The sequence below is a fragment of the Andrographis paniculata genome, unplaced genomic scaffold (assembly GCF_009805555.1).
Source record: "Andrographis paniculata isolate CXL003 unplaced genomic scaffold, ASM980555v1 Contig69END, whole genome shotgun sequence".
Classification (NCBI taxonomy): Eukaryota; Viridiplantae; Streptophyta; class Magnoliopsida; order Lamiales; family Acanthaceae; genus Andrographis; species Andrographis paniculata.
In genome coordinates this window covers 2448724-2469323 of record NW_026137605.1, presented here as the reverse complement: position 1 = coordinate 2469323, position 20600 = coordinate 2448724, and the positions used below count along the sequence as shown (strand labels likewise).

Genomic DNA, 20600 nt, shown 5'->3' with positions numbered 1-20600 from the left:
ATGTCTTTGAAAAATAGAGAGGTATTTACTTGTTATAATTTCCAAGCACAAAGTTGTTCAAGGGCATATGCACCAACAATGTTTAGATGTAAATTATATAGATGACAATGTGTCTAGGTAGGCTTTGGTGTAAAGGGAAGCGATTTCAAACTCTTAAAAGAAAAGCTGTATGGTTAGAGTTTGAAGACTTCCCAGAAGGCAACATTCATGTGCCTTGGTGCTAACAAATATATTAAAAAGCTCTTACAGATATAGATAAAATAGAAAAAAATAAAAGTAAAAGTAGGATTTTCAATTCTATTCATATCATCACCTCAATAGCAAGATGACACATTATTGTCTAACTAGCTTCCAATTCCAATTCGTAACATAGAAATCCTCACACTTTTTCAGTAAAGGAAATAATTATACAATATGTAATAATTTAACGCTATAAAACAAAATAAGTAGTAACTAATAATATAAAGGGAAGTATGCATTTTTAGTCCCATAATAGGTTAGTCAATGTAAAATTGGTCCATTACATTTTTTTGTTCAAAATTGGTCTCATTTCAAACCTATCCATGTAAATTTAATCATTTTGTTACATTTTTTACGGACTATATTGTTGTGGTTATTATGGGAGCCTATATGGCATCAAAGCACGTCCATATACAAGGCCGTAAATATTAAGAACATGACCGTGTATTTTAGAAACACAATTTTGTTCCAAAAACATACAAATATATTACTTAATACACTGTTGTGCTTCTGAGATCCACAGTGGTGTATCTCATGAACACAGCTAGAAAACACACCCATGTTATTGCTTGTATAAATCAAGAACACGGCCATGCTTCTCAATATATGGCCATGAATGTCAAATAAAGTCATGTTCTTGCGCGGGTTCTCAAGAAACACTTACAAAATACACTCAGTGCTTGCCTGTATATCCTAAAATACAGCCAACACACAACCAGTTCAAACACATTCAACCATGTTACTTAATACACGTGCTTCTAAGATACAGTAGTGAAAAATAAACAAATAAACCTCTTGTAGGTGCATGCATATGAATGATGCAAGTTTTGGGGATAAAAGAAATCTGCGGAGGAATAATCTTATTTCTTCTATGTTCCTATCGAGATATACATACAACATACAAACAATGTTATACAGCTGCAATCATGCCACTAATTACATAATTAATTGCCAGGATATATTTTCCCTAATTAAAGGAACAAATCGTACTAACATAATTATAGGCCTAATTAGATGCAAATAAAAAATATACACCCTTATCAAAATACCCCATCAAATTGGAACGTGAAGATACACTAGTTTGTATAGTGTTTGATGATGCGTAGGCTCCTAAACACAGCAGAAAGGTACGTAAAAATGGTAATGAAATGATTAAATTCGAAAGATTTTGATTAAAATGTGACCTATTTTGCGCACATATATATATATATATGCATATAATGGAACATTGATCATCATGGAACTACAATTTTATATTTTTCTATTATAAAAAATAAAATAGGATAAAAAAAATATAAAGAGAATAGAAAATTACCAGCAGTAGCCATGGCGGCGACGGGAGGCGGCGGGAGATAGAGCCTGGGAGAGAGAGAACGGGAGAGAAATTGTTGTCTCTGATTAGTTCAAAATGGAGAATAAGATTATCGGATTAGGCTGCACAAGCGTAACCCTTAGAATATTTGGTTTTAAATATTTTTAATACTTTAAATTTAAATTATAAGTTAAATTATACTTATTTTATCAATTTAATTAAATGCTTAGGGTGTGTTTATTTTTTATTTTAAATAAGCATTAAAACTCTTAATTTTATATTGTTCATTATAAAAATATAATTTCATATATCACAAAATATTATATAATATAATCAAAATTTATCAATTTTGGTCCCAATATAACCAAAATTTATCAATTTTGGTCTCAATATAAAAAACTCATCAATTTAGTCTCAATATAAACAATTTCAATCAATTTTAGTCCAATTATAAACAATTTTAATCAATTTTGGTCCAATCGTTAAAAAACTAACGGAAATTGCTGATGTGGACATGACGGAGGTGACGTGAGAGTTGACTTGGAAAGTAACAGCCATGTACAATTATACACGGCCATGTTGTTATATGATCATGTATATTTCAGTGTATAATTATATATGGTCATGTACAATTATATACGACCATGTTGTTACATGGTCATGTATATTTCAGTGTATAATTATACATGGTCATGTTGTTACACGACCATGTACAATTTTACACGGTCATGTTGTTACATGACCATGTATATTTTAGTGTATTATATATGACCATGTTGTTACACGCTATTTATAATTCTACACGGCCGTGTACCTTTCTGTTTTAGTCTAAAATTTTAATTTTTTATTATATTTTTGTTATATATTTTTTTTTGAATTTAGAATAGTTGAGATAGTTAAAATGGAAAAAAAAAATCAATAATAATCATAATATATTTAAAATATATCAATTTGAGTTCAAATATAAGTATTTATCGAATATGTTCTTTTGGAAGATTTTGTCTAAAATTTTACTATTTACCAAAAAAATTTCTCTTACAAATATCCAATTAATGTATTGAAATAATAAATTAATTTTTAATACTACTATAATATAAAAAATTGAAAAATAGTTGTGTAATTGGATGTTTGTAAGAGAAATTTTTTTTTTTTTTCATGAATAATAAAATTTTAGACAAAACCTTTCAAAAGAATATATCTTATAAATTTTTATATTTGTATTAAAATTGATAAATCTTAATTATATTATAATTACTATTGATTTTGTCCATTTTAACTATATCAACTATTTTAAATTCAAAATAATTTTTTTTAATAAAAATATAACAAAAAATAAAATTTTAAACTAAAATAGAAATGTACATGGCCGTGTATAATTGTACATGACCGTGTAACAACATGGTCATGTATAATTAATTATACACTGAAATATACATGGTCGTGTATAATTGTACATGGCCGTGTACTGTCTAGGTCAACTGCCACGTCACCTCTGTTATGTCCACGTCAGCAATTTCCGTTAGTTTTGACGATGGGACCAAAATTGATTAAAATTGTTTATAATTGGACCAAAACTGATTGAAATTGTTTATATTAGAACTAAAATTGATGAATTTTTTATATTGGGACCAAAATTGATGAGTTTTTTATATTGTGACGAAAATTGATAAATTTTGATTATATTGAGACCAAAATTTATTTTTTCTCATTATTATATTGTATATAATATTTCATTTATCCCACTTAATTTATTTCATATTTCTATTTATGTCATATCATTGTCTTTTTAAAAATATAATTATACGCTAAATTTATAATTTATATTTTTTTATTTTAATTAAACTATTTAGTCATCTTAATATTAATCTATAATTATTTTTATTAAATCATAATTAGTTTTACTAATATACTTCTTAATTATTTACTAATTACACAATACCTAAAATCTTGTACTTAGCTAAATATGACAATTTAGGTGGAACAGAGAAGTACAAATCAATGAGTTTTTGTTTAGGTTGGCATATTTGGCGTAGATTGTCTCCAACTCACGCCAAATCCAACGCCAAAAAAAGCAATGCCAATTTTTTGGCGTTGTGTTATATATATATTATTTAATTTTTTTAATTTTTAAAACTTTAAATTTGATTTTTAAATTTAATTTTTATTTTTTAAAATTTTTTAAAATTTTATTTTAAATTATAAAAATAAAAAGTTAGTTTAAAATAATAGGAAAATTGAATATTTGAAGAATAACAATGAAAAATGGAGTTATGGTTGAAGTAAAATTACTGTAGCATATTTGAAGTTAAAACTGGATAAATGGAGTTGATGGGTTGGAGATGGCCTTAGTATTTTGGTTTGAAGTATAGTTTTTTTTTTTATATGAAGTATAAATAATTATTTATTAATGTTGATTTTTTTTTCTTTTAAATGATACTCCCTCCGTCCCACATGCCATGTCACGTTGCCATTTCTGCTAGTCCCACGTATCATGTCACTTTTCTTTTTTAGAAAATGATTACACACTTTAATCTCATTTTAAACTTTTTAATTTTATTTTTTTAAAATTTTAATTAAACTAATTAGTTATTTTAATCTTAATTTATAATTATTTATATTATCGGATAATTATTTTTCACTAATATATTCTTAATTATCTATTAATTATACCCCTCTTAAAATACCGTATCTACAGTGTAGCAGACACGGTAGGTGGGATGGAGGTAGTAAAACATAGTATACTATATATAGAAATTGAGAATTGTGTTGGGAGAAGAAAAGATTGAAGAACAAACCCAATAAACCCTTTGTTTGTAATTTTAAATCGTATTTTTAATTAAATTTATTTTAAAGGTTTGTTTGTTTAGTGTTTTGGTTTGAATTTTTTTATATGAAGTATAGAAAATTATGTTGATGATATAGAAAGTAATATTTTATATTTAAAGATGATTTTTTTTGAAAAAATAATATATATATATTAAAAATCGTATTGAAAATAAAAAAATTAGACAAACAAATCCCAGCTGTTTAGGGTATTTAAAACAAATCATGCATTTATAATTTTAATACTATTATTTAGATAATTAAAATTTTTAAAGATCATTAATAATTTTTTTGATAAAATTAAATATAGTTTAAATACATACATTTGTTAACTTACAATGATATAAATATAATTTTAAATGAAAACATATGTATAAAGTTATAGTGTAATTTTAAATTTTGTAAAATCATGTATTATTGTATTATAATTATTTTCATTTATAAAAGTTAATATTGGTTATAAAAAGAGTAAATATTTATATAAATTGAGAATAAATTTTAATGTATTTTTGTATGATTTATTTGAAAGTATTTAGCCATATAGTTATTTTTGTTTTTTATTTTAAATAAAAAAATTTAATTTTTCCATTCATCAAATTTATTTATTTTTTTTTGTCCATAAAAAAATATATTTATTTTTATTTATAAGAAATCATTTTTACACATTTATATTCATAAATATTACATTTATTTAAAAAAATATCACAACTTTGATTACGGTTCTTTTATGCTTTTATTTATTTTTTTCAAAATATTACGTCATATGAACGATTGAATATCTCATATTTTGATCCCTATTTTCAATAAAAAAAAATACATTTATATATATTCAAAACTTCTCGATTATTACTATAATTAATTTATGTTAATTATATATATTTATACTCCTATATTTTTAAAATTTATATGTATTGTAGTATCAAAGTTTATTCTCTATAAAATAAATGATATATACATTGTATTTTATTAAATATTGTTACCAAAATAGTTTAATATATATTTTAATTCTTTTAATCATCTATATTAATATTAAATAAATTAATTAGTTTCAACTTAACTTTGATCTAAAAAAATTCTACGGGTAACCAAATGCACATTGATCTATTAAAAAAATATTTCTTTCACTTCATTAACTCAATCAATATAATATTATATTAATTAAAATTTGTATCCAACACAAATAAATATACATTTGTGGACGAAAATTAGTACTACTATTTAACTTATATTTCAATAAAAACATATTGAGTTTGTTTGTTTATTATTTTGATTTGAAGAATGTTTAATGTATAAAAAATTGTGTTGGTAATATAAAAATAATATTTTATATTAAATGTTGATTTTTATGAAAAGATAACACATACTATCTCCGTCCGGCTCTAAGGGTCTCATTTACTTTTTTTGCGTGTTCATATTTGAATATTAATTATTATATGAAAACATAGTACAAATAAAGGGAAAATAGTAAAAATACTTTTATTAATGTCTTATAATACTATTGTTGGGAACTTGGCCGTTCGAGGCCTAAACCAACAAGTTCATCGAAAATAAAAATTAGTTAGCCCACTCCGTAGCCTAGTCCACCGGATCGGCCCAACCCTTTAATCCTTAAGCCCAAACTCATTTTACCCTAATCCAATCAGTAAGTGTGTTGATTAGTTTGTTAGGAGGGTTTAAATAAATATTAGTTTTGGCCAATTTCTGTTTGAGGTGAGATTCAGAACCGACTAAAGGCGGCGGATCTCAGGCAGTTTCGACTAGCAGAACTGGACAGCGGCGGTCGACGGCGACTTCGTGACCAACAACGGCTAATGGCAGCAGATCCTCCTCCCGCAACAACCAACGCTCTGATCTCCGATCGACTTTCTATTAGCCCCGATCTTTACACCGATCATCAGACCGGCGAAGGGACGGCGGTTTTCGGCTCAGCCCCATTGTGCGCGATGGCCTATGATAACCACGCCTCAAGGTGGAGGTCAGATCGTCACTCTAAGCCTCGACATCCACCGGAATTAGCCACCGAAAAGGTTACTCTCACCGGAAAACCACTCGAAACTCACCGGCACTCCATTCACGGCTTCTCTCACACTTCCCGACAGTTTCCCTATCCCTCTCTTCGGTTTTCACAATCTCTATCTGTCAAAAACTAACTCCTTCACCTCACTCTCTATATCTCACTAAAATAGGTGAAGTAAATGAGTTTGGGTTTAAGGATTAAAGGGTTGGGCCGATCCGGAAAGCCGGGCTACGGAGTGAGCCAACTAATTTTTATTTCCGAGGGACTTGTCGGGTTATACCTCGAACGACCAAAATTTCCAACATGCTCCACCTATTTTGGCCGTGAATTAACCAAACTCCAAAATACGTATTTACTAGATATAGACTTACCTAGCACCAATGGATTTCATCATCGCCTTTTGTCCCTCGTTGCATCTACGAACAAGCGTTAATGCAGACAAAATACAACACATAGATCCTAGAATGCACCTAGATAGATCACATAGCAACCTAACACATAGAACAAACAAATACTACACAATCGAACAACATACATGAATATACATAAAGGAAAGTAAACACATGCCGAATACAAAAAATATAGAATCACATAATAGGAACTCACCTTATTTGACATCTACTAGAGAACACTCAACACTAGACACAAAGAAAATCTTAGGCACTACGGCTCTAGCACACATCTCTACAGAATAAGCACAACCTAAGAACCTGGATCGATTGACCACTATCACTCAGCTCTCCGGAGACACAAGCACTTAGACATCCTACCTAGAAGAACACTAAGCAACCTAGGAGAAAACCTAGAAGAACACTGATGACTCCAAATATGAGCATATTCTTAGCTTGACAATACTGTGTATTACTTGAAATTCTTTATAAAATCCATTACAATAACTTGTTAATGGCATACTTTATTGAACTATATCGCTTGGCATGATCCCGAGTTTGTTGGTTGAGATTATTAACGAATTTTACCCTTTTAAGCGGTATCCTGGTGTTAGAAAAGTTAAGGCAGACGCCACAAACGATAGCCACCTCCGCTTGCAAGCGACGGTTATATCACTCAGAAAAGACTAAGGCAAGAGAGGCAAGCGGTAGCTTCCACCGCTCGCAAGCGACAGCCCAGACACCCACCGCTGCAAAATGACAGCAGATATTAACTAAACGTTCCAACTGCAGCGGTACAACTATTCCACTTTCAGCCAGCACAAGCAAGCCTAGCTGCGCTGATGCCCTCGAGCCCTCTGGCAAGCGAGGAAGATCTGAGCCCTTACCATCCTATACAAGCGAAGCGAGCACCCTGGGAGTTATGGCCAGCAACTGCTTCAACAGAATAATTGCCATCAACCGCATAACTGCCTAGCGGTTTGAACTGCCTTGTAACTGCTTGCAACCGTTCCTTTTTCACCTACTATAAATAGGACCAGATATCTCTATGTAAATATACTTCGATTGGAGTATTTTTAGCGATTATTTTCTTGTGCATTCTAGTTGTCTTCCTATTCTTCGAGAGCTCCAACCCTGTAAAGGAGTTCTCCACATGAATGGACAAGGGAGTAGGGATTTCCCTTCTCTCTTGGCCAAGACTTTATCGCTTACTTAGTGTAGCTTTACTGTTTTCGATTACAGCTTGTAGAACTAATATTTCCAGCTTTGTTAGTAAATAATGAAATATCATTCAGTTCTTCATCTCTATTTCTTTCACATTTTCTTCACACTTATATAAACCTTGATTTTAAAGAATTTCATTTCACCGGTTTAGAGCATAAGAAAAATTGATTATCTAAGTCTTGTATTTTGCCAAAAGCGTTTTCAAAGTAGTTCAATGTAGTTAAGTACGCGGGAGCCTTGTCGACCTACTTAACTATTGTTTTGAATTCAATTTTGATTAAAAAGAGGTAACAGAAGGGTAAAGCCACTAATGAGACAGAGGTTGGGAAAATTCATGGGGCATAGACGGTGGTCTATTAGGTCACAGAAACTCCTGGTGACAGTAGGATTTCTTTTTTATAATATTCCAATTATGGGTATCATTGAAGTCTTGTTGTAAATCCTTTAAGGTCAGATTTCAGTGATAAGAATTCTTTATAATTTAGTTTATATATATACATCATCTCCTTCCATGGCTTCCATATTATACATATACCTCCGATAACATATCTAGATCGCTCGCTCATTTCATCCAAGAAAACCTAGCCATTAAGTAACATACAATTCAGACACAGCACCTCTCCCTCACTCTCCACCGCTTACATATATATATAGTGTGTCATCCGCTCATGTTCCGTTAACTCGATCATCGCTGGCACTTCACCGCTCGCCTTCGCTTGTTTTTATCGCTTTTACTTACCGCTTTCCATAGAGTAGAAATTTGAATTCGCTGCAAAGCTGGTCCTTTTTACAACAATTTTCGCCGATTTTTCAAGATCTACACTTGATTAGAATTTCATGACTTAAAATCTCTGTGTTCGACCTGGAAACTCGCTAGTAAAAAGAGTATAAATATTTGTGATAACTACTCAGGGTCTACAACCAAAATCTTTTATTATATATGACCGCTTCCTATAGTCATTCACACCTTGATTTTCAAACATAAAATTCCTTGTGGAAATATACAAATTACTCATCACCAAACTTTTAGTTATCAAACACTAAGCAACCTAGGAGAAAACCTAGAAGAACAGTAAGGAACTAGGACGAAACCTAGAGGAACACGCAACAACTAGGACGAAACCTAGAGGAACACGCAACAACTAGGAACAAAGCAAACTCTAGAAGAACACTAAACGACTAAACGGAAAGCAAAACACTAAGCATCTAGTTCGATCGAACACCACCACTAAGAATACCCGGGAGCACAAACTCAAAGCAATCAATCTAAACATGACATAAACAACAACTAATCACATACATACAAATAAAGAATAATGCATTTTCACCAAGAAATCACATAATGCCACAAACCTAATTTTATTCTTGATTATCCTTCCAATTATACGTTCTATTTAGGTATTTTCCAATTAACACATAACATGCAATATCTAATACACAAAGAAAAGATTTAACATGCATTCTACTACAACAATTTCAGCTAGCACAAAAAAAATCACTAGGCTATCACATAACCAAGAAACACAACAAGAATACAATCAAAGAATCCAAAAATAATATCCAAGATATTTTTCAAGAATATTCAATCTAATCACCAAGGATGCATAGCCAATCAATACAAAGAAATTCAACATATCATCTAACAACAATTTCACCAAGATTTACCAAAATATAACATGTCGAAAATAAAGAAACGAGGGTTCAACCTTTTACCATGATTCGAATCCTACCAAACTCAAACCAAATTAATCTTTAAAATTCAAAATCGGTTTCCGGGCTCTGATACCATTGTTGTGAATTTATTCCTGATCTTTTGAATTTATCAAACAAATCTCGTATACAAAAATACGAAAATGAATTAGCGAAAACAATTAAACTGAATAAACTCAAATTGAATAATTTTGAAACAAACATGGAAGTATCATTTTCTTTCCCAATTCAATTTCGTGTCTGTATTTCCTCTGCACAATTTAAGGCGTGTTTGTTTGTTTTTTATTTCCAACTATTATAATGATATTTGTACAAAAAATTATACAAATATAAAAATATTTTTAATATTAAATATAATGACACAAAAAGTAAATGTAACCTTAGAGTCGGATAGAAATAATATATATTAAAAACCATATAAAAAATAGCAAACAAACTCATTATTTTTCTCACCAAATATTAGGAGTAGTATATTAAATTATTATTTAAATTAAATTTCAATTTCAATTTCAAATAAAAGACAATCAAGACCCTGTATGTGAACAAACTCAATTTATAAAACTATGAATATATTGAAGACTAACCACATTAAAATTTAACATATTATATTTTTTTTTATCATCACTCATAAAAACTACCACATCTATGTGTTTTATTATCTAAATTTCAAATTTATTTGAATTATGTAGTTTTTAAAAAAATATTTTTTTTAATAAAATATTTCATAATATATTATTTTAATATCAAATTCAAATCAAATTTTTTTTAAAATTCATCAAAAGAAATACCCATGCGTTCTTTGCGAATATGACAGATACATGTAATCATAATGTTCATTGAATTAAAATATATTTGACTAATTCTAATAATTTTATTTTTTTAAAAAAAAAATGATATCAATACTAATTAAAATGATTTGTTTTGAAATCGGAATTAATTTTTGGCAAAATAGCAAAAAAAACCTACTGTGATTTTAAGAATTCATTGAAAATCCCTGGTGGTTCTAAAATCCCAAAAAACTTATACGTGATTTCTAAAATATTGCCGCTCTAATTTTATCAGATTTGACAGTTATATCCTTATTTATATATTTTTTAATTTATTTATTTCTCTCTTTCTCTTCTCTTCTTTTCTCCTCAACTTCTTTATTTCATCTTCTCATTCTCCAAATTCATTCTTTAACACGTGCAGCTCTTTTCTTTTTTTCTTCTTCTTTCTCAATTCTTTTTAACGCCCTAAACCTTAAACACTAGCAGCCCCACCCCCAATTCAGGTTCTTTATTTCTTTTTTGTTAGATTGATTTCAAATATTGATGTCAAATTGATTTCTTAGATTTCTGGATTTAGTAAAATAAAAGAAGAAATCGACAGTCAGTAATAACTTACGCATTTTTGTCTCTATCTCCATGTCCGGTCGATTACTCGTGCTATAAATTTAGAATCAATTTCAAATTTAGTTGTGTTTAACGGATTTAAATAGAAAATAAATAAATAAATTGAGATTAAATTCTAAAAGTAGAATAAATAAGAAGAATGAGAAAGAAGATGTTGTAAAACAGTCATTAGGGTATTTTAGTAATTTTATACATAAATATATCAGTTTATGAATAAAAAATCGCATTTCAGGCTCGTGATATACAACCACCGTTAATGGAGGGGGATTTTTTTGCAACATTTTGGAAACTACAAGTAGATTTTCTTGGTGTTGAGATATTTTAGATATTCAATTTTAGATTTAGTAGATTTATATCTATATTTGATCGTATCCATAGATTAGATTACTTAGATTTGAGTTTATTTTGTATTGTCTATATATAGGCTTCTTATTTTGATAATCAAGATGACCATCTCATTATTTTCACTCAAAATTTCTAAAATGGTATCAGAGCATGGTTTTCCAAAACCAAAACCCTAGTCGTCGCCGCCGCTGTTCGCCGTCCATCGTCCGCCCTTCTCCGGTCGTCGTTTTTTTTTCGGTCGCCGCCTCCTGCTTTGTTCCCTACGTCGTGGTATGGTTGGCTTTGTTATCGAAGTTGATCTCGTTTTGCGACTGTTACCTATTGAATTGTTCGATCTACTTTTTTTTTATTTGGGCTTTGATTTCGTGATTCATATATTTTTATACTTTTTTTTGTTATGGAGCGTATGGACATTCATTTACCTATTACTACTATCTTGTCCGGCGATAATTATGATCTTTGGATGCAGTCTATGAAAAGTTTTTTGATTGGTAGGAAGTTATGGCGAATTGTCACTGGCGATATCAGACCACCTGTCTCCCCATCTCCTTTTGTGCATGTTGATCCCACCTCTCGGGAGCATAAAGATTATGTTGCCAAATTGGAAGATTTGGATAGTAAGAATCATCATATTCTTACTTTTGGTTGCGCAATACTTCTGTATCTGCGATTCAGGTACAATTGATTCTTTTTTATACTGCAAAGGAGGCATGAGATTATTTTGAAGTTTAATTTTGAGTATTATTTGATTTTTTATATAAAAAATATGTATTATCATTATTTTACAAAACATTATACACCATTCGTCTCATATAAAGAGTAACATTTGTTTTTTGCACGTAATTTTTTTAATATTAGTATTATATTGGGTGTAGTAAAAAAAAAACGAAAATAACCTTATTAATATTGTGTAATATAAAGATAGTGACATTTGTGTAATATATTGTAAATTGAAAGTGTAATTATTATGTTAGGTAAGCAGTAGAATTACTAAATTATAAAATGATACATTTGTTTTGGGACGAACCCTTTTTATCGGACAGAGTGAGTATTAAAATTATATTATTTATCTAAACTATGTATATAAAAGTCATAATCAAACTTAAAAATAATACTTATTTGTCCCAAAATAATAGTTTTAATTTTTTATTTTTGCCTATCTCATTATCTCTATTTTTTTTTATTATTACAAAAATATAATTATTTTCATACAAATACATTTAAAGATATTTTAGTCTTTTATTATTTATTTTATACTCGATACTATTATTTTAAAATTTTGCGTTGAAGCCAAATGTATTCATGATTTACTCCAATTTTTATTTGATTTGTAATCCAACTAATGATTATTTTTTAAAAAAAGTAAAGATGAAAATATAAAAGTTTTGTTTATGTAACATTTTTAGAAGTATGAAAAATAGTAATTTTATTTCCGAATATTAAATTAAATAATATCTTAAATATTAATTTTTAATTATAATTAAAACTTCAAAATTCCTGTCTAGACTACCACAAATTTACTTTAATATATTAATTTGATATCAAAATAAAATTTAAAGTTAATTAAGCAAACATGAGTATTATTCATTATAAGAGTTATGGGGAGGATTCCGTGAGAAGTGTTGTGTGTGATTGCCCTTATTTGGCCAAAACGTACAAACAATCATTGCTACTTAGCAAGGTACAAGCAGAGGTAAAAAAATGGACGGTCAGGATTTCATCTGATGGCGTACACCCTACACCACGAAATGTCTTCTCCTTAATGTTTTACAGAGTAAAGAGTTCGTGCATCCTCACTCTCTCTAGATTTTCTCTTTCTATCCGCTAATTTTCTCTCTTCTGCAGTCTCTCTCTCTCTAAATCGACGCATCGGAATCGAAGTATAGCCTCTTCTGTATGTGGATGTGCTTGTATGTATGTGTATGTATGGGCCTCTTTCATTGTGCCGCTAGGGTTTAAGATGTATAGCTACGGCGCTCATTTCGGACTTCAATTGAATGTAATTTCAGGTTTGGGTGACAATTTGAAGTTCTGCAGTAACTGAGTGAGGGTTTTTGCAAAGGTGGAAGTGATTTTGTTTGCCGCTTTATTTCGATCTGTGCGCTTATGGATTCAGCTTCTTCGTCATTGCCATCTAACTCAAGAGATGGGTCGACATCGGCGGTAGCGGTGGAGGATGACGCCGCCTTGTCAGTTGCGGCGGGCATGGCGAAGGAGGCTGCCTTGCTCTTTCAGGCTGGAAAGTATGCGGAGTGCCGGAGAATTTTGAATCAGTTGCTGCAGAAGAAAGACGATCCCAAGGTTAATTTTTTTTCAATTTTTATTTGCATTTTTGGGGCTCTCTTGAACTTTGGAATTTCAATTTCATGGTGGGCTAAATGATGCTTGCGGGATTTTAGGGTTGTCTATATTTTTGGTTAAGTGAAGGTGCATTTAATCACTAAAATGGAAAAGCTGTTGCGATCTGCCTCGTCTCTCGTGATTCAATTTCAGAAGACACATCGGTTGGATGTGTTAATAGTTCTGGCTGATTGTCCAGCTTGATATTGATACTAGCTGATTGATAGTGGCGACACAACTGCTTTGGTGATATGCTAACTATGTTTATGTGTGTGCTATACTAAGTATTATTTGACCATGGCATGTCAAGGCTGCTTGGAATCCCATTTTTCGAGAATTTTATATATACTGTCTCAAATTAGTGCGCAATCCATAACAGGTGTTTGTGTAATTGGTTTTACAAGAAGTGGGTAACTGCTGAGGTTCATTATTAGTCGTAAATTTGAAAGCTGTTGGATAATGGAAACACAATTCATGTTGATGTATGGTACTGAGATTTGGCAGAGTGTTGAGTTTGTTCGCATTTGGAAAGTATATTTCTGTTGCGTGTCGGTGGGCTTTTATGTTTTATCTGGTCTTCTGTAATTTTAGATTCATAGATTTCGTTTTCAAGAGAGTTAGTTGGACTTGGAGTGTTATGACTGATTAGCTTTCTAGATAAATCATGATTGTGAATTCCTTAAGTTCAGTTATGCCTTGGGGGATATTTTTTAAGCATTTCTTACTTTTGAAAATTTTCTTCTTCAAGTTACTTTTAATTTATTTCTGAGGTTTCTTGCGACCTTATTGGGTATAGTCATGCTTCAGTTACTCCTTTCACTATCTATGCTAGCGGAGGAGGGGACATGTCATACCCCGTTGACTACTAAATTTCCGTGCGCAGCTCATTTTAAGTTACAAGTATTTGTCGTTACATAGGAGCGTAAGAGCGTTGTCGTTTATATGAGCATCCCAAATTGACTAAAAAGAAAATAAAAATAAAACCCTTGATGACGTGTATATTGAGAAAGAATTTATTTGATTTGTCCTTCCACATTCTTCTCCTCTCCAACCTGTGTCCGATCAGCAATAAACAACTGACCAACCGAGCTGATTGAATTCACGCTTTATGCATATATTGCAAAACTAAGTAAATTGGTGCGATGTGTATAGAAGGTTTATGCATTACTTTCGCAAGTCTGAAGCATGTTGGTATCTAACTGTTTTTGGTATTTTCTTTTACATTCAGGTTCGCCATAATATTGTCATCACTGAGAACTTTAAAGATGGAGGTTCAGATTCTAAGAAGCTCCTGGAGTCACTTGAGAGCATCAAGGTTTGCATTTATATATGGTCATGGTGTTTGATTTGGTGGATATTCAGTTGTGTCTATCTTGGTTGAGTATATTTGTTTTTGTGATATATAATTGGAAAATGTGTAGTGTCTTGAAGCTGGAGCGAAAGTCCAGTGGATGCTTAATTATACTTTTTTTTTTTTTTTATTGTGCTAACTTCGTCAGTAACTTAAAAGGTATTAGGTTGGGGAAATAACAACTTGGGTGCGAGGTTTGATAAAAGATACCTGATTTAGCCCCAGTTTGATGACTACATATATAGCTTTGTTTTAACAGAATGAAAACTGGTTTCATTATTTCATAGGCATTCATCCAATTTGAGCTATATACAAATTTGAATTGAGTAGCTTGACTCATGTATATACTTACCTGCAACACCTATTTTACTATGAAATAGTCATTAATAGCTCTGGCCATTTAGAAATGAGAAATATTTTTGAGAATATGTACAATGGGAACTTAAAGGTAATTATATTTAAACTGCATCCTCGAAAGGGCAAAATGGTTGGCATGTGTGTAGGTTTTAAAGGACCACTTGGTGTGGGCTTGAATGCTATATGTCCATTGAGTTTTGGTGCTTAGCATTTTAAAAGATTGGTGGAGCAGTTTGGAACTGAATCTAAATTGGATACTCAAGACCCAGTGATCTCGTGGGGTTGTTTTACTTATATGAGTATATATTTAATGGAATAGCTAGGATATTGGTTTGACTTGTTCACAATGCTCTACTGGTAACTTGGCTTTCTCAGTTTGCTTGCATGCTTCTTTTTCCTCAATTTATCTGTTTTTAATTTTTTTTTTTTTTCTGTGGTCTTTATTAGGGATTAGTACCCCTAAATTATGATTGCTGCTTTCATTTATTTTCTACTTTATGACACTTTGTAAGGGTTACCCTTAAAAGATGTTGTCTTGTATCAATATATAAGAAACTTGTTCAGCATTAGGAGCTGCAAGCCTGCCAGTCGATCATGAGGTATGTGTTAGCCTGGTGCATTGCTTAATTTTAGGATTAGGTTCCTAAGAGGTTCAGAGTCTGTACCATATTGTCCAGTAAAGTCTTGATGGTTAAAACTGTGATAGTTTGGCAGTCATGGTGAGAATTGTAGATATGTGAGAAAGGTGAAGAGCAAAAAGTAAGTAATGGAATTACTTTGTTCATCCAACCTGTTTTTATGATCGCCTGCAGTTATTTAACATATTTGTTCTTTTTTAATGATCACATTACTTGATCGAAATTTATGTTTTAATTATTAAAATAATAGACAGAATATGATATATCAACTACTATGCACTATAATATGAAAGAAAATGCATAGTGAGAAAGGTGAAGAGTGAAGAAAGCATATTTCTGTTTGTTTTGATATTTGGCAATCAGGAATACTTATTTGAATAATGATGGGAAAACTGTTGGTCTTGTGGGCTTTTCTTTCAAACAAAGGTTATACTACTACTACACTTGTGCAATTAGCATGACTATGATACACAAAGTTTCCATGTATTATCATGATGGGTAGGCATCAAGTAGTTTTTTGTTTTTTAAACAGGAAAATCAAGGCAACATAAAGTATCATTATTCATGAAATAAAGTTGGAATGTGTCAGAGATACTAGGCATCATGGTTATTTGTCTAGATTTAATAACCATATTTGTGGCTGGAATTGCATTGCAATTGAGCTCTTTCTGAAGTCTTTGCTCCATGATGAGCATCGTGTTACACTTCTCTTTCAAATTGTTTCTATCTGTTTCTAGCATTTCTACCGCACAACTCAACTGTTGATGGGTGTTGGATGAGATGCTTTTTTGAGTAAATTTTGAGGGATCAAATAGTAAAATGGGTAATAAAAGAGGGGGTGGGGGGACAAGTAAACAAACCTTTAGGTAACTTTCCATTGGCTTATTAGTTGTGGTAGCTTGTCCATTTCCATGGGCACGTGTCCCAACACATTCAGGGGCGCATGTGACTGTTTCAGTATGTGTATGTATATCTATATCTATTTGGACTTATTCCTCCTCCTTTTCATTGTTGCTATGAGACAGTACATTTTGTTCTACTTTAATTTTTTAGGAATATAACTTCACTATGGACTAGTGTTTAGGATGTGCAGGATTCTTCTTTCATTTAATTTGATGTATGCTATGGATGTAGAGTCTTTTGTTATGCATGTTTATCTCTTTTCTAAAATCTACATTTTGTTGGGTTTCTTCCCTTCAAATTAGAAACAAAGTGAAGAGCTTGCCCAAACATCTGGAGAGCACTTAGAAGTTTCGAGCAATGATGGAGGAAAGCCTATGTCTGAAATGAAGGGAATTAACAATGAAGTGGATCGTTATTCTAGATCATCAGTTGTCTTCAGTGATGAGTTCGACACTTCGGTAGCAGTGTTCAACATAGTATGTATTACTTCCACTGTTGTTGCTGGCTATGCCTGTTGAATTGGTAATCCTTCTGTCTCTGATGTTTGTGCATCAATTTGAGTGCAGGCTGTTATCTGGTTTCATCTTCATGAATATTCAAAATCATTCTCGTATTTGGATACATTGTATCAGATCATCGAACCTATTGATGAGGTATCAATCACAAATCTACTGTAGATTACCTTGATTCTTATTATGGCCGGTGGTTAACTTGTGCAAGGTCACATACAGGGGACAGCTCTTCGTATATGCCTATTGTTGCTGGATGTTTCATTACTTTCTCACCATGCATCAAGATCTGTTGTAAGTATCATTCACAAATGCGTGGTATCTACATGTGTTATTTATAATTCGATATGCAATATATTTATACTTAAAGAGGGTGTTACTGCTGTATGATTGTTGCTTGCTATTAGCTGTTTCTTTTCTCATTCCCCCCCCCCCCCCCCCCCCCCCCCCCCCCGCCCTCTCTCTCTCACACACACAGATTGACCTGTCATATTTGCTTTTCTTCTCTCTAATGTGTGACCTTGTATGACATCTATGTTTAGTCACCATTTGAAGGCAAAACCTTTTCCTTGTATTTATGCTCTGAATTTATTGCTGCTCATGTTGTTATATACTTACATGAATGTATAGCTTCTTTTAGACTTCATTCCCACTGTCTTCTTTCCGCATACATGTGAATCACTTGAATTCTTTGTTCAGGATGTGATTAGCTACATGGAGAAGGTTTTCTGCATCAATAGCTTGACCAATCAAGTGGATAATGGAACATCAGCTCAGCATCAATCTTTGTTGGTGCCAAAACATCCTTCACTTCCAGGCAATTCAACTAGTCCCGATCCTTCCCAGTCTGATACTGCCATCACTTCAAATGCATTGGAAAATTCATTAACTAGAACCTTATCAGAGGAAGCACTTGAAGACGAGTCATTTCAGTTACTATCTTCCCTTGATATAAGTGGACAGAAACTTCAAAGGCCTGTTATTCCATCTTCTGGTGATCCTACTAGGAACCAAGCGGAAGAGTCCTTATCTGTGGATGATTTAAGGCTTAAAATGCATCTTTTCAAGGTTCGGCTTTTCCTTCTCACCAGGAATCTCAAAGCAGCCAAGCGAGAAGTTAAGATGGCCATGAATTTAGCACGCGGAAAGGAGTACCCCATGGCTCTTTATTTGAAGTCACAGCTTGAATATGTTCGTAGGAACTATCGTAAAGCAATCAAGCTTTTGATGGCATCAAGCAACCTCAAGGAACCTGGAATCTCTAGCATGTATTACAACAATCTTGGGTGCATATATTATCAACTAGGGAAGTATCATATATCTGGTGTATTCTTCTCCAAGGCCCTAAAGAACTGCTCTCTTGTGAGGAAGGAAAAACCTTCAAAACTCCAAACTTTGGTGCAGGACAAATCCCTTCTGATATCATATAATTGTGGCATGTACTCCTTGGCCTGTGGCAGACCTCTCCATGCTGCTCGCTGTTTTCAAAAAGCCAGTCTACTTTTTTCCGACAGACCTCTTCTGTGGCTGCGAATAGCTGAGTGCTGTTTGATGGCCCTAGAAAAGGGGCTAATTTTGTCCATTTCCCCTGGTTCTGAAAAGTGTGATATTGGAGTTAATGTTATTGGAGAGGGGAAGTGGAGAGAGCTTGCTCTGAGGCATGGGGTTTCTTCAAATGGGCAGTGGGAAGATGTTGAAGTTGATCACTTGTTTGTAGATGACAGTAAAAAGCTGGAACTGTCAATGCCTCTAGCCAGACAGTGTCTTGTCAACGCATTGTATTTGTTGGACTATCCAAAGGCAAAAGATTCTAGATCTGGCTCACCACTTACAACAGAGGAAAGTAATTCAGGAGAAACAACATTATCTGAGAGTACAGATCCGAAAACCATGACTGTTGGTGATCATGAAGAACCTAATGTAGCATCAGGTTCAATCCAACCCAATTCAAATGGTGAAGTGAAAGAACAGAAGGGCGGAAACACTCTGAATGCACCCTTGCAGAACTCTGTTATTGACTATGAGCAGATTCAGATGAAGGAGAACCAGATGATAAAGCAGTTTGTACTTGCTGATTTGGCTTATGTCGAGTTGTCACTGGGCAATCCTTTGAAAGCACTATCAACAGCAAAGTCTCTATTGAAACTTCCCGACTGTTCAAGGGTATACACCTTTTTGGGCATCATGTATGTTGCTGAGGCCTTATGCTTGCTAAATCAGCCATTAGAAGCCGCTGAACATTTGATGATGTATGTCTCCCGAGGCGATGTTGAGCTCCCCTACAACCAAGAGGACTGTGAAAACTGGAAGACGGAAAAAGGAACTGATAATGAGGATTTACCTACTGGAAGAGTTGCTCCTGGCTCCATGTCCTCCTCAGACAAATCCCAAACTGCAGCTGTGTGTCCCAGTCCAGAAGAGGCGCGCGGAATCTTTTGTGCAAATTATGCGGCTAACCTAGCTTTGCTGGGGGATCTAGAGCAGGCGCACCACTTTGTTACCAAGGCATTATCTGAAGTCCCTAGAAGCCCCCAAGCTATTCTTACGGCAATCTATTTGGATCTAAAGCGTGGTAAGACGCAAGCTGCCGTAGCGAAGTTGAGACAGCACAGCGCCGCCAGGTTCCTCCCTGGTAATGTGACATTGAGCGCCTCATCTTAATGGTTATATTCGGTGAATTCCATCCCCGCGCTTCCTTGCTGTGGGTTAGCAGGTAACTTTGCAATCCTTGAAGAAAGGATGTGTATTACATATATAGTTCAATTCAGAGAATAAGTTTCTTTTTCTCTTTTTTTGTCTCTTTTTAAAATTTTCGTTGTCGCGTCTAGATTTGTAGTGATTCATAGTGTGGCTTAAAGTCGGTGAATTACAGATTCTCACCTCTGGATTTCTGAGATGTTTTTGGTTGCTAGTGTTGTGTTTTTAGAGGTAGAGTTGGTCCGGCATTGACATATAGAGGGCATGAGCTGCTGTTGCAATGGATACTTACTACAAACAAAGTAAAGTAGTTTAAATTTTCTTGTAGTTCATTTCAGGAATGCCATTTTA

General features: G+C 32.6%; 1 protein-coding gene across 5 annotated transcripts; it reads left to right on the top strand.

Moving 5' to 3' along the window:
• The first annotated feature begins 13241 nt into the window (after positions 1–13241).
• Positions 13242–20600, top strand: LOC127263680 (uncharacterized). 5 transcript variants are annotated; one of them, XM_051292829.1, is made up of 7 exons: positions 13242–13364; positions 13464–13755; positions 15023–15109; positions 17346–17519; positions 17610–17696; positions 17775–17846; positions 18252–20600. In XM_051292829.1, the coding sequence occupies exons 2-7, from the start codon at positions 13561–13563 to the stop codon at positions 20211–20213; spliced, it is 2577 nt and encodes an 858-aa protein (XP_051148786.1). In that variant the 5' UTR covers positions 13242–13364; positions 13464–13560; the 3' UTR covers positions 20214–20600. The 5 variants fall into 5 exon arrangements, with proteins under 5 accessions (XP_051148786.1, XP_051148785.1, XP_051148784.1 ...); XM_051292828.1 differs by having other exon boundaries at positions 13242–13368; XM_051292827.1 differs by having other exon boundaries at positions 13242–13374.

Coding starts and splice junctions, on each gene's coding strand:
- LOC127263680 (XM_051292829.1), top strand. CDS start 13,561: ATGGATTCAGCTTCTTCGTCATTGCCATCTAACTCAAGAGATGGGTCG. Junction 17,520..17,609: donor CGGTAGCAGTGTTCAACATA/GTATGTATTACT, acceptor ATTTGAGTGCAG/GCTGTTATCTGGTTTCATCT. Junction 17,847..18,251: donor ACCATGCATCAAGATCTGTT/GTAAGTATCATT, acceptor TTCTTTGTTCAG/GATGTGATTAGCTACATGGA.